At 49.2% G+C, this 14,263-nt stretch overlaps 1 protein-coding gene across 4 annotated transcripts in view; it reads right to left on the reverse strand.

Moving 5' to 3' along the window:
* Positions 1-7,414: 7,414 nt before the first annotated feature.
* The window catches only part of ZNF618 (zinc finger protein 618), a 178,562-nt gene continuing 171,713 nt past the window's right edge, over positions 7,415-14,263 (reverse strand). For all 4 annotated transcript variants that reach the window (XM_082656569.1, XM_082656568.1, XM_082656570.1 and 1 more), the window contains 2 exons: positions 9,972-10,073; positions 7,415-9,288 (listed from right to left, as the gene is read on the reverse strand). In XM_082656569.1, coding sequence (XP_082512695.1) covers positions 7,772-9,288; positions 9,972-10,073 — 1,619 coding nt within the window. In that variant the 3' untranslated portion in view covers positions 7,415-7,771. The remainder of the gene's footprint in view (positions 9,289-9,971; positions 10,074-14,263) is intronic.

Genomic DNA, 14,263 nt, shown 5'->3' on the forward strand with positions numbered 1-14,263 from the left:
TCCCGACGTTCCCAGCTAGCGGGGGAGTCTTCCCGCTCCAGCAGGACTCTAGACTTTTGTTTTAGAGCCAATAGAAACTCCTTGATTAAACTTCAACCGCTGGCTCAGGAATGTCCACACGGTACACCGAACAGCAGGAAACTCCCACTGAAGGGGGGTTCTGAGGGCAGGGCTGATGCCCCCGGGAGGCTGGCCCAGACTCGGCCAATTCGTGCCGTCATCCTTGCGATTGGATGGAATTTGTTCGGCTGATTGAGCAGCACGTCCTCTTCGAGGAGAGCACCCGTTTCTGGTTGAGGACAGGGATAAAGCCGGACGTGGTTCTACCTTTGAACGGCTGTTCTGGCAGGAGCAGGCCTGCTTTAGGAGAAGCTGCCATCCTCCCTGCCCACTCTGGCCACAGCTGTCTTCTGGTGGCGTCTTCTCTCCACGACTTGCCTTCAGTTCGACTCTCCAAGCCAAGTGTTGATGTGCGTGTCTGGAGTGTGAGGCTCGGGTCGAGGCCAGCAGAGGGGCAAGTCCACCCGGCTGGGCCCCCGCAGCCCACCGTGGAGGGCACTGGCTAGAGTCACGGATGCCACTGGCAAAGCCACAGATGCTCTCCCCCGGACAGACAGTACACAACACTTCAAACTTCACACACATGACCACTGGGCAAGACGAACTTGGACGTGTGCTTTACTTAGGAGACGGGTGTGCTGACTCCAGGCAGGTGGGGCAGGAAGGCCACACCGTCTTGAAGGGAGTGGGAGAGCTGTCTGGGGTGCTGGCTCGGAGGATGGCAGCAGGTCGGTGGCCAGCAAATGGGGAGGAAGCATCAGAGAAGGGGACACTGCGGGAAAGCCACGCAGAGCTTCAGAAGGACAGAGGAAGAAGGGCACCCGAGCTACCTGGTCTGGCTGCCCGGCGGGCCCACCAGTCGCTTGGTTCACACCCACTGCGGGCATCTGAGCTTTGCCTGAACCTCTCCTGGGATGGAGAGAGCCTTTCCTCCCAAGGCAGGCTTTCCACTCTGACCTGTGTTGGGGACAGTGTGTCCAGACACTGGGCTGAAATGTGTCTCCACAGCTCCCACTAATTCTTAACTTTCTGAGTCACAGATGCCATCAGGAATTTGGCACAATCTACGGGCACTCTTCCCCAGAAAACGGATGGTTTACACAACACACATCACATAAATGATGGTGGCCAAGGCGAACTTGGATGTGTCCCTTGGGCACTGGGCCTGTAGGACTCGGACCAAATCCATCCTTCCTCCGCTGGGACAGTGTTTCACAACAAGGCCCACGGAGACCACGTCTTCTTGTGGCCGTGTCCCTCCCTTATGTATCAGACACCACCAACCTGGGTCTGGTGCCTGAGGTCAGCAGGGAGCTCCGAGGAGCTGACTAACCCCAACCTCACGTAGTATCCCCTCGGGATGGACTCCAGCTCTGTCACCCCCAGGTGACATCTCTGCCTCTGTCCATCTCTACTCCCCAGTGCCCTGCTCCTACCTGGATGACATGGCCCAATGCCAACCCAAGAAATCACACCACGCACTGCCATCTTCCTAAAGGTTGTTTTATTGTAAAACCATAAATACAACACTGACATGAAATCATTTAAGCAACTGATCCTCTCTAACCATTAAAAGGATGTCTTTTTACCTTGGCATCAACCAACCAGGAAATAATGTTGCAAGAATTCGGGGGGGTAGGGGGTGCTGATTTCTGGGTGGGGGCTTTTGGCGATTTAAAGAACCAAGTGGAACCTTCCTCTTCTCCCTGGGAATGTCCCACTTTTGGACAAGAACAGACAGGTAAAAACAGCAACATTTAAACAGCTCAGTTTTAAATTTTATTACTTTGTAAAAATCTTTTTTTTTTTTTTTCCTGTTCCTTTCCTCCATTTGACATCAGTAAAAGTTTTAAACACCAGAAAACTGATTTGGCCGTAAATGGAGAAACGGTACCAAAACGAAATGAAACCAAAAATCCAAAGGACAAACAGAAAAGCCTAAATAAACCCTCAAGTTTGGTCTCGGGGGTTCACATATCACAAGAACTGTCAACTCAACCCCCATGCAATGTGACTCCTTGGAGAACTGTTGGGTCCACACCAACGACACAGGAGACCGCAAACAACGTCTTTTGTTAATTAACACAGCAAGGGTGACACTAGGTAACTTTTTTTTTAAATACAGTACATGGTACACAGGGTCCCAAGATAACCCTGCATAAACCCCTTGTGGAAACTTGAGCCAAAGCACTGGCTGTTTATAAAAATATTGTGTTGCTACAAAAGTATAAATTAATGCTACCGGTATTAAGAAATATTAAACACATAAAACTTATAAGGATTAAGAAAAATATTCATTAATACCTGTAGAAAACTCTGGCCTAAAAAAGATATTTTTTTTGTGTTTGTTTTTTTGTAAATTTTTTTTTTTTGTATTTTTTTAAGATGACTTGAGTTTCTTGCACTCGAAGACAGAGACACAGTCAGCTGTGCCTATGGTATTGCCTAGAACGTCTTAACTACTGAGAAAGGATGAGGGTGCACACGCATGGGTACCGAGTGGGGCCTGGGAGGGAGGGGCACCAAGGCTTTCTCAAGATTTACCTGATGTGAAACAATCACCGACGCAAAGTTACGGGGAAAAGAAAAAGGAAGGATCATCAGAAAACAACTGAAAATAATTTATGCTTTTTTAAAAATATCTCTGCTTCAGGTGGTTGTACAAAATGATTTCCTGATGCTCGGCATCTGAACGGCCCTGGACGCACTGCCCGGCGGGTCTGGGAGCCCCCAGCCCCGCAGGTCCCTCTGTCTCCAGCCCCCGTGCCAGTCCACGAGCTCGCTCACCGCTTTGGGACCCGGCCACCCTGGCTGGGTGGGAGGGAAGGGTCCCAGGCAGGGACCGGCTGGCACCTGGGTTGTGGGAGGAGCCCCCCTTTCCAGCTGGCCTCAGACCCCATGGTCTCTTGCCAAGCTGGACTTCAGGAAGCGCCACAGGGATCCCAGGCCCCTGAGGTTGCGGACCAGGCTGGGCTGTGCCCCTTTAAAAGGAACTTTGGTTCGAAGAGTCAAGGTGCCCAGTGGGACGCATGGGTGGGGAGGGCCCCTATGCTGACACCCAGCTGCAAACTCAGCAAATCCTTCTCTGTACAGCAGTTGAACCTTTAAAGCAACGCCCGTGGTGGTGGAGGGGCATGAATATTAACAGACAGCAACCCGATGCCCTTCACCCTCATCAAAGCAGGAGCAGGTGCCTCTCCGCACAGAAACTACAGGGCCCCTCCAGGGAACGGCGGGGCTCCGCGGACCACGATCCTTAAACGCAAAGGACAGAGGAAGAAATACAACGACAACAAAATCCTCCAGAAAACCCTGAAAAGGGGAAACCCGGTGGGAAACAGAAAAGGGAAAACACTGTATCATTGGTTCACCATAACTGGCCTAGCAAACGTTAGCCACAGTGAAGAGGGGGCAGGCCCCTTCCCAGTTCTCCCACTGGCCCAGCCGGATACAGGGGGGCCGAGACAGGAGCCCTCCACCCACTGTCTCCAGGGGACAGCCTGAGCCTTACTTGGCCTCTGGGTTTCATCTAAACCAGCAGCCTTTCTAGAAGCCCTCCCTCAGGTACGTCCCAGGGACAGAGGCGCTGTCGCTGTGCCCAAGGCAAGGGGCAGAGCTATGAACTTGCCCGGCTCAGGGGGCAGGAGGAGACCGCCGGCCGTGCTTTGGGTGCCTCCTCTTCCTGTCTCTGCAAACACATCCATCGTCATGGCAACATCCAGGTACTGTCCCCTTCTGGGCCATGGCGCACAGGACCTCCCTTCTCCATCCGCATCCCAGGTTCATTCCAAACCTTTCTTGTGAACCTGTGGCCCCCAAGAATGCACGCTGCATCCCTGACAGCTCTTCAGGTGCCCACTTTCCAAGGAGTCTAGTCCAAGTCCAGGCGCAAGCCTAGAGGACCCCTAAAGGCAGGGGGTCTGCTTCACAGTGGAAAACACGCCTTGCAGAGTTTTTCTCTGGTGTTTCTCGAAAGTGCAGGAGAGAAAGGAGCAAACTGAAGGAGAAGACGCTTGCCAGCCTACAGAGCTGGTGTCAAAAAAAGTCCTTCCCAGACATCTGGAGACGCAGAACTTCTCAACTGTGTCATCGGACTGTCCTCTCCTCACCAGGAAACCTCAACATCCTTTTCCCAGACAAGAGCCAAACCCCGAACGCCAAGCATGAGGCTGTCAGGCAGGTTGGTGGCGAAGCGCCCTCGCCCGTGGACACAGTAGGTGGCTTCCTATGCCGTGAACCCCGAGATGAAGTGTGGCCAGAAAGGAGCTTTGCCCAGTGGCCCCTCCGTTTCGTTTCCTGGTTTCTAACTACCATCTGGAGGGAGGCCCGGCTGGTGGACCTGGGCACGGGGAAAAAGAACCATGTCGGCACAAGAGCATCCACTCACAGCGACTGGGACGGCACCGCTGCTCTTGGTGGAGCTGAGACCCCCCAGTTACTTCAAATCTGAGGGACCACCCACGAGGCTATGGTCCTTGGCTTGGGCTTCGGTGGTGAAGCCAACTGACCTCAGATGAGGGGGAACACCCTGCAGAGTGGAGGTGTGTTTTCTCCACCTCCCCTCTGGGGTCTGTGTATGTCAACGCAAAGGCCATTTCTATCCTGGGAATCACATGGTTCAGGCAAGTTGTGTCCAAGTCAGCAGGCAACCGCCTTGAGCTGTAAAGTCCCATAGTGGTCACAGAACTGGGAGGCAGAAGACAAAAACTTTCCGAAGGTCGATGCCAGGCTAGGGGCCGGGAGATGAACTGGAAGCGCCGACCTCAATCCTTTGGCTAAGCTAGAATTTGGATAGGGTGGATATTGCTGGAGATGTGGGGCCAGTGGCTGGGCCTGTGAGATCTTTGGGTTTTATCAAGCTGTTCACTGCAGCGGGCTCTGCACGAGTAAGCACACGGAGGGGGCACCTTGGTACAGCCTTTCCTGTTGGCAACGAGTTTCTGAAGAACCAGAGGCTGCAAGAGAGAAATGACTACCTGCCACCTTGTTCCCATATCTGGATGAGGCAGCCCCAGGAGACAGCTTTCCGAGACCTAGTGGCACTCACAACACATCTGCAGAGCACGCCAAGCCCTAAGGATTGAACTGAGGTGGAAAGGAGGACAGGACAGGAGGTGACACATATGACTAGATAACTGCAATTTAGTTAAGACTTAAATTTTTCTGAAGAGAAGAACGCTGATACCAGGGCGTGGTCCTGATGGCTCTGCAAGAAAGTGAAATGCCTATTTGCTAACTGAGTGGCCCCGTAATGAGGCAACACCAGCACAGCTCCGCTCTAAGAGGGAGGATGGGCTCCAAGGCTTGGCTCCCACTGACCACACAGAACGGGTAGCTCCCATCCTCCGCGTGTGGTTCAGAGTGCCAGGTCGAGGACCCTTCCTCAGCAGCAAAGCAAAGTTGGAGGCCTTTTGCTGTAGGCATCTGTCACCCATCAGCAACCCTGCAGCCACCTTCTGGAACGCCCCCAAAAGTCTCATCGAAAAGTCTGCGGATGCTCCCATATACTCTAGGAAGCGACACGAGGTGACTGTCCAGTGCAGACGGAGGCTCTTCTGACGGTGTGACCCCAACTGGAAGTGCCGTGGAGTTAATACCCAGAACTTCTCCGGGAGAGGAAATGGCGTGGTGGTTCCTGAGACCATGGCTTGCTGGAGTGAATGGGGAAACGGCCCACTCTGATGCCTTTCAGTGTGTCCAAGACTCGGGAGGGTTAGTTCTCACGAGGCAAAGTAAGCAGGCTTGACACTTGGGACAGTGTTCTGGTCCATGATCCTAAGCCTTGAGCTTTCAAATCAACTTTACTTCCCCAACTTTACTGCCACGGACCGGGGGGAGAGGGCCGTTGTACAGTGCTTTTTGTAGTCGAGGTATCTCACAGTTGAACAATGTTTTGTTACTAGGAAGGGATGGAGTGGACGTGGTCAACCCCCAAGATGGTAGAATGTGCCCCCCACGATGGCAGGCATCCTCAGCCTTGGTGTAACTATCTCTATCCCACAGCCGTGGGCACGGGGGGATATGGGACCACCAGCACTTCATTCACTGAGAGGTGGGGTGGGAGGCTGAGCACTGATCCTGACGGAACCACCTCTTCAGAGGGGAAAGGGTCACCTGTTGGCATTTAGGCCGTGTGTGGAACCTAAACTGCTCACAGAGAAACAAAGCCTGAAAACCTCTTTCACAGCATCAAGTTGAATGTGGCCTAATGCCATTTCACCCTCAAAACATCCATCATTTGGCCCACAAGGCACCGTGCTCAACTACTGTCCTAGAAGGAGGGCTGAGGCTCGCGTGGGGACCCCCCAGGGCTGTGGGCAGCGGACCCGCCGGAATCCCCGGGGTCCTGGGGAGAGGAGGCCGTGGGTCTGAGGTGCGATGGACGTGAACATGGATCAACTCAGGAGTCCCTGCTGAGCTGGAAGGGTCAGTGACGTGGCGAGTAGTGTAGTGCACTCTGGGTATAGAAATCAGACATTCGCAGGACCAGACACAGCGAGCCAGGAGGGCGGTCTTCCGCTTACATTCAGGAGAACTCCTAAGCCACGTGCTTCCCTATGGCTTCCACCGAGCCCCACGTCTGTGAAACCTGTGACTCCAACCTCACTCCTGGTCTCCAAACAGCACAACCAAGTTCATGGTCTTGGCTGTTCGAATACAGGAAAACTGGACTGTAAAGGGAAGTCTAATGAAAACCTTAGGATACTGAATATACCACTGAGATGAGCTAGTTTACAGTGTGACTTGAGGAACAAAAAGGGCAATCAAAAAACAAACAAAAAAACCCCCTCCAAAATATAAGTTACAGACATTCAGTGCCTCCTAGCAGAGCCTAAATCAAATTTGAAAAAAAAAAAGTAAAAAATGTTAGGAAAAAAATTATTAAGGAGTGGAGACAGTATCTATACTTCTTTGAAAAATGTCTTTTTTTTCTATCTTATATTAAAAAGCAAAAGGTCAGCTTTATATTCTTAAAGTCTCCTTTCCTGATTTGGGGAGATAGATAGGTGTGTTTCTAAGGCGGCTGCCCCATGACACCCAAGGGTATCATAAAGGCAGCAGCTCAATGCCCTGAAGGTGAACGAGAACAAAGTCCAGTGCAGAAGCTGTCCATCTGATGCAGTTTGGAGAATCCATGGCAGGGCAGCCGGGGAGGGGTGGGGTGCAATAGGGTCAGGAAGGCTTGGGGAGGGGGACGGAGGGCAAGGGGGACCACAGAGTGAAGGACAGAGAGCGTCAAGTCACTTCAGATCTCAGCTGCCTGAACGTTTTACATCAGTTTTCTACCAACCTGCGCACCTGAACGTGGAGTCTTTTAAAGCCCCCTTACTGAGAAAAGGAGGTGAAACATCTTCCCTCTTTCCCAAACACTCAGCTTTCCTGACACGCCCAGTTTAATGCACACGCGCCCACGAGCAGGCGTGCGTACATGCACCAGGGGAGTATATGTGTGCATGCGTGTGCGACACTTCTGCGGCCACACGGATGAGCACAGAGCCGCCCACGCCCAAAGTGCGCACGCGTGATTGCGTACACACATGCACACACACACTGAAAAAAGCACTTAAGTTTCCAGGGGGCATTTATAATGAGGTCCACAGTGTTTAGAACTTAAATTCCTTTTTCTTTGTTTGCGACAGTGTTGTGTGGTTTTTTTTTTTTCCTAACGTCCTCTTCTTTTTTCTTTGTTCTTTCTTTTCATCCGGAAGTCTTAAAGCATGTTGGATTTCAGAAACATGAGTTTGTTCATATCTTCTGGACTGAGCAGTCGCCTCCTTTTGATGAGAAGTGCTTGTTCACACATATTTACACACCCGCTCCTGGCCCCCACGGCCGGCACCGCGAGGAGCCAGAAGGCGAGCTTGGCGAGTTTTGTGTGCTTTTGGGTCACGCACGACCAGTACTGGAAGAGATCCGGGGTGGCCTGGAAGAGGGGTTCCTGCAGGTAATCGTACACTTCCTTCTTCCCGAGCCGGTCATCCTCCTGGGCGGCGGGGTTCTCGCCGGGGGCGGAGCGGGGCTTCTTGGCGGCGGGCTCGAAGTCGGCCTCCTCGGTCCAGGACTCCTTGACCTCGTTGATGAGCTCGCACACCTTGCCGATGATCTCCTCGTGCTGGTAGGGCGGGACGGGCCGCAGCTTCTGCTGTGGGTCCAGGATCATGGCCACCTTGTGCGCCGGGTGCACCTTGAAGTTCTCCTTGAGCGCCTCCAGGAAGAGGTGGCAGAGCTTGCTGACGGTGCCCGCGTCGTTGGCCTTGGCCGTGAACAGCTTCTCCAGCCTGACGTAGGTGGGCAGCACCAGCTGCAGGGTGGGCTGGCTCTCGTTGCTCAGCTCGATGACCGCCTGCTTCACCGGCGTCAGGATGGCGGCCAGGTTGCTGAGCAGGTGCTTGTTGAGGCTCTGGATGAGGTTCATCTTCTTGGCCCGGCTGTAGAACTCGCAGATCTGCTCGTAGCGCTCGTGCACCAGCAGCAGCGAGTCCGTGACCGAGTTCCAGCAGGGCGGCGGCGAGGTCTCCTCCAGCGAGCCGAAGGTCTCCTTGGCGAGCCCAGTAGAGCCCGCCAGGTCCTCGCACACGTTGAGCAGCTCGATGACCTCGTGCATGCTGCGGGCCTGCAGCGTCCGCTTGCTCAGCACACTCTGCACCACCGAGTTCAAGGCACAGGCTGAGCAGCGAAGGCACATGCCGGCCTTGGAGAAGGCGGATGCGCTCACCCGGCAGTCTGTCACGTACACTGTCCTGATCTCCGACATCACGAACTCCGACAGCACGTTCTGCACCCAGTGGTGCACCAGGTCGCCGCTGTCGCGAATGTCCGCGCCCTTCACGCCCAGCACGTAGCTCTTGATGTGGTTGCCCTCTGCCTGGTAGGCCGTGAGGATGTAGCAGGAGTCAGGGCCGACGCTCTGCGAGTGACAGGTGACGCCGATGCCCAGGCAGGCGTTGCTGCCCAAGGCGCACGTCACCTTCACCTTAACCTGGTTGTACATGCGCGGCAGGTGCTTCAGCGCCAGCGTGTTGAAGTTGCCCAGGATCTCGGTGACTGAGAAGGCCCCGTAGCGGGCGCCGCTGTCCACCAGCGTCTGGGCCAGCTTCAGGAACTCCTTCCCGCTCACCACGCTCAGCGCGCCCAAGTCGGCACACATGACCCGCAGCAGCCGCTCTGCGATGTTCTGCCGCTCCTTCTCGGGGATCATGCTGTTAGGTGTTAAACCACTGGTCGTGGCTGGCAGGGGACACAAAGAGAGGTGTGATTAACCCTGCCAGTCAAGGCTCCTTGGTCTGGCAGTGGCCTAATACTCAAGCATCTAGTATTAGGAATTATGAACAGATTTCATCTTCCACACAAACTGATGGTCTTGGCAGTCTTTAATATGTGACAGTCTCACAGGAATGAAGTTCTGTGATTGATTAGTAATGCCTGCCGTGAGCATGGGAATAGACTGTAGTGATACGTGTGCAAATACTTGTTGCATGTCATTCACCTTGACCTCTGAAGCCAACCAGTCTAACCTCTTCCTCAATATAGGAATGGCCTCTAACACAGGAGTCGCTAGTGAATAAGGTGCATGAGGCCACAGTGTCAGGAAAAAGCAGACAAGAGAAATCGTGGAGAGTGGATTTGGATTCTAATTCTGATTGTCACTAATCTGTGTTCTCTGACCACAAACAGATCACCTCTCCCCAGGCTGCCTCTGTCCACCCCACGAGGTCAGAATTCCCACCAATGAGGTCTCAGGCATGAAAGTGCTTTGGAAACCATGATGCGTGGTCTTGCACCACCATGGGAGACACACAGGGGTGGGGATGTGGGAGCAGAGGGGAACAAGCTGGGGTTGAGGGGGAGGCCTCTGGAGGTGGGTGTAGTAGACTTGCACCAGTCCCCGGGTCCGCCCAGGAAAGACCTACTGTTGTTGGCACTGTTCCTCTGGGCCTGGGGCTTCCACTTCTCCTCCACGACAGCAGGGGGCGATCGGGACTGGTTGGAGGCGATGTTGTTCTCGTTGTCTGCTGCGGGCACAAAGGGGACAGTGTGTTTCCCTGTAGTGCAAGAGGCCTGCCGGCTCACCAGGCGAGAAGAACTAGAGCATGCAGGTGGAGGCAAGACTGGCCTCTGGGACTCAGGCCTGGGTTCAAATCCGGGCTCCTAAGACAACTATCTGAGGCCCGCAAAGCCTCATTTTCATCACTCGGAAGAATGAAGATAATCACACAATTGCCAGAAGGACTAACAAGAGATCATACAGGAAAAGAGCTGGGTACAGTGCTCAGCACGGAGTAAGCACTCAGGGAATGGGAACCGCTGTGTCCCGGGTCTGGCTGGGAGGCACCCCCCAACACCCCCGAGCACAAAGTTCTAGCTCTGAGACCCGGGAGGGGGTGCCCATTACACTCCAAGAGGCCAAAAGCATCTCACGCTCTTGCTTCTATAAAGTGTGCCTTTTCGTCTTTTTAGTATATTTTAAACTTAAAAGAACACAACAAAACCAAAGCCCTATATGACATAAAGTATACAATTCCCAACCCCCTCGCTACATGTAGGAAGTGAAAACCAAAGTCTAGATACAGGAAAGGATTTGCCCAGGAAAACACAGAAAACCAGCAGCAGAGCTGGGACGGACATCCCAGGTCTCCCGGTTCCTAGCTGCCTCCTCCCTGCATGTCCCTAATTTTTGTTAACGTGTGCAGCCGTTTTCAGTTTTAAGTAATGGGCAGGTACCATCCTCTATGCACGGTTACTCCTTGACATTTCTGTAAGATCATATCTGAGTGGAAATGGTCTGAGTTACATGCCTGCCATCACAAATGGCCACACAGTCTTTTATCACACAATATTCCACAAATTGCTTAACTACACTCCAAGTCCTAAGTTTCTGGGCTGTGCCGTTTACAATATTACTATTCTGCTACGAACCTACTTGCCTAATATTCTCATATTGTTTCTCTGTGCTCTTTGGCTGTTGTTGTGGGTGTATTTCCTTGAGACATCATCTTACAGGTAGAATTCACAACCTGAGGATATGAATGGGTCAGTGGCCTCTGTTCAGGGTTGCCAGACATCCTTCTTCCATTCTTCTCAGTTAAAGGCATCAGGCCTTAGAGGTCAAGGCCACACTATTCATAGAAGAGGCCTCCCCAACTTCTACATATTCAGTCAGCCCTGCAAGACTAGTCAAGAGACTCTGGGATGTGCACTCAAGGAATAGTTTGCAGCCACTAGAAAGGTGGTCATGTAGACTGGAGCAACATGGGAAAATGCATAAGATAATGAAAAGCAAGCTCTAATCATAATGTCACATGTATTATTTATAGATACATATTTTAGACTCACAAGTCAAATAACGAACAAATCTATGCATCAAAAAAAGATGGGGAGGGGACTTTCACTTCTGCCCTCCAGATGCAAACAACTGCTAATCATGATGATATATGACTGCTTTCATACAGGCAACCCAGGGTCTGATCCCAGAAAAAGAAACAAATGCGGTGAGCTCTCTGACTGTGCAACTTACTGCCCGGAAGCAGTTTTCAAGATGCTGCGTAGGACCAGGGAACTGAACAGAGCCCAGCGGTCCCCTTGAAGAGACAGAGATTAAAGTTCAGGCAGGCCCAAGACAGCTAGAATTTACAGGGAAAAGTACCAAAGAGGAGGGAGTTACAAAAAGAGAGAGCTCTGGAGATTTCAATGGGGTTCCCTGGAGCCTTTGCTGTAGCTAATCTGCCTATGCATAGGGTCGAATTCCACAGGACTAGGGCAAGAATCACTAAAATGCAGTAGGCTGATAACTCCCAGGGCTCCCACGTGGGGGAAATCATCTGCATCCCCTCCACCAGAATGGAAAGGCCTCAATGCATGAGAAATACTATGGGGCTAAATTAGCCATAGACTAAGCCACTAGATCTGCCCTAATACATTGAAAGAGCAAACCTCCAAAGTATTAAGGTGATCCCAGGTAACAAACTGTAAGCCAAGTTTAATACTCCTAAAAAATACAACATCTAGCATCTAACACTATAAAATGCACAATGTCATTCATCTAATAAGTACCAGACGTTCAAAATAGTAGGAAAATATGACCTATAACATAAGGAGACAAACCAATCAATAGAAACAGACCTAGAAAGGACAGAGATGATGGAAGTAGCTAATAAGGAGCTTACAACAGCTGCTGAAAAAAAATCAGTGAAGCTGGAGACAGAGCAAAAAGACTACCCAATGAAAACCAGAGAGAGTAAAAGATTGAAAATAAATAAATGGAGCATGGACAATGTTAAGTAGTCTGACATAAATATAATTGGAGTCCCAGAAAAAGGGGGTGAGGCAGAAAAAATATTTGAAGAAATGGCCAGAATCTTTCCAAATTGGAGGAAAACCATAAACCCAGGTTCTAAAAGCTCAACTGACCCCCAGCAGAAATACATAAAGAAAACACCACCAAGGCACAGTATCATAATCCAATTGTTGAAAACCAATGACAAGAGAAACTCTTAAAAGCAGCCAGAGAGGGGGAAAAGTTAAGTACAGGGGAACAAAAATAACAACAGACCCAGCAGGTAACAGAACAAACTATTAAAAGAGAATGTCAACCTAAAATTCTAAATGTCCATCAATAGATGAATGCATAAAGAAGATATTTATATTATATTTATAATCTAAATTTATATAATATAAATTATATTTATACAATGGGATATTACTCAGCCATAAAAAAGAATGAAATAGTGCCATTTGCAGCTACATGGATGGACCTAGAGATGATCATACTAAGTGAAGTGAGCCAGACAAATACCATATAATATCGCTTATATGTGGAATGTAAAATAATGATACAAATGAACTTATATATCAATACAAAACAGAAACAGACCCACAGACACAGAAAACAAACTCATGGTTACCAAAGAGGAAAGGCGGGGAGGGATCAATTAGGAGTTTGGGATTAACATATACACACTACTATATATAAAACAGACAAACAACAAGGACCCACTGTATAGCACAGGGAACTATACTCGATATTTTGTAATAACCTATAAGGGAAAAGAATCTGAAAAAAAGATATGTATGTATGTATAACTGAATCACTTTGCTGTGCACCTGAAACTAATGCAACATTATAAATCAACTATACTTCAATTTAAAAAAAACACAAAAAAAATTAAAAATAAAATAAGGGAATTCTAAATCCAGTGATACTATCTTTCACAGATGGAGGTAAAATAAGGACCAAAAAAAAAAAAAAATCATACCTGCAACTATAAGAAATGTTAAAGGAAGTTCTTTAGGTATTAAAAAAAAAAATGACATCACCCCCCCCCAAAGAGAAAATAACATCAAATAAGAATCTGGATCTAGAGAAAGAAATAAAGAGTTCTGGAAATTGTACATGAATGGATATAAAAAGTGTTTTCCCCCATTTTTAATCTCTTTAACAAGATAACTGACTGCTCACTGGAAAAAAATAACAATGAATTGTGGTAATTATATGTAGAAATAAACCATATGTTAACAATAGAAGAAAGACTAGGGAGGGGAAATAGAAGATTGTGTTGAAAGTTTTTCACACAATATGAAAAGGATAATAGCCTTTAAATGTAGACTTGATAAGTTAGAAATGCATAGTTCAAAACCCAAATAGACTATAAAAAAAACAACAGTTATAGCAAATAAATCCATTGTAGAGATAAAAATGGAACCATAAAAAATTCTCAGTCCAAAATAAGGCAAAAAATTAGAGAAAAAGGAATAAGCAACAAGTGAAACAATTAGTAAACAAATACGAAAATGGTAGATTTAAACCCAGTAATACTGAAATCACATTAAATTTAAATGGTCTCCACATTTCAAATAAAAGTAGACTTTGTCATACTTAATAAAAAAGCAAGACCCCATGATATGCTATCTATAAGAAACCTATTTAAATATGAAGACATGGATAAGTTAAAAGTAAAAGGTTAAATAAAGGTAAAACATACAAACAGTAATGAAGAGAAAGGTGGAGATGCTTGTGACAGTATTACAGAAAGAACAGACCTCAGAACAAGAAATATGATCAGGGGTAACAAGAGACCCTACATAATGATAAAGTGGTCAAATCACCAAGAATATATACTAATCCTAAGTGTGCGTGCAAGTGATAAAAGAGCATTAAAACACATGAAACAAAAGCTGAGAAAACTGAAAAAAGAAATAGACAAAC

This window comes from Grampus griseus, assembly GCF_964374135.1.
Source record: "Grampus griseus genome assembly, chromosome: 6".
In the NCBI taxonomy this organism is placed as follows: domain Eukaryota; kingdom Metazoa; phylum Chordata; class Mammalia; order Artiodactyla; family Delphinidae; genus Grampus; species Grampus griseus.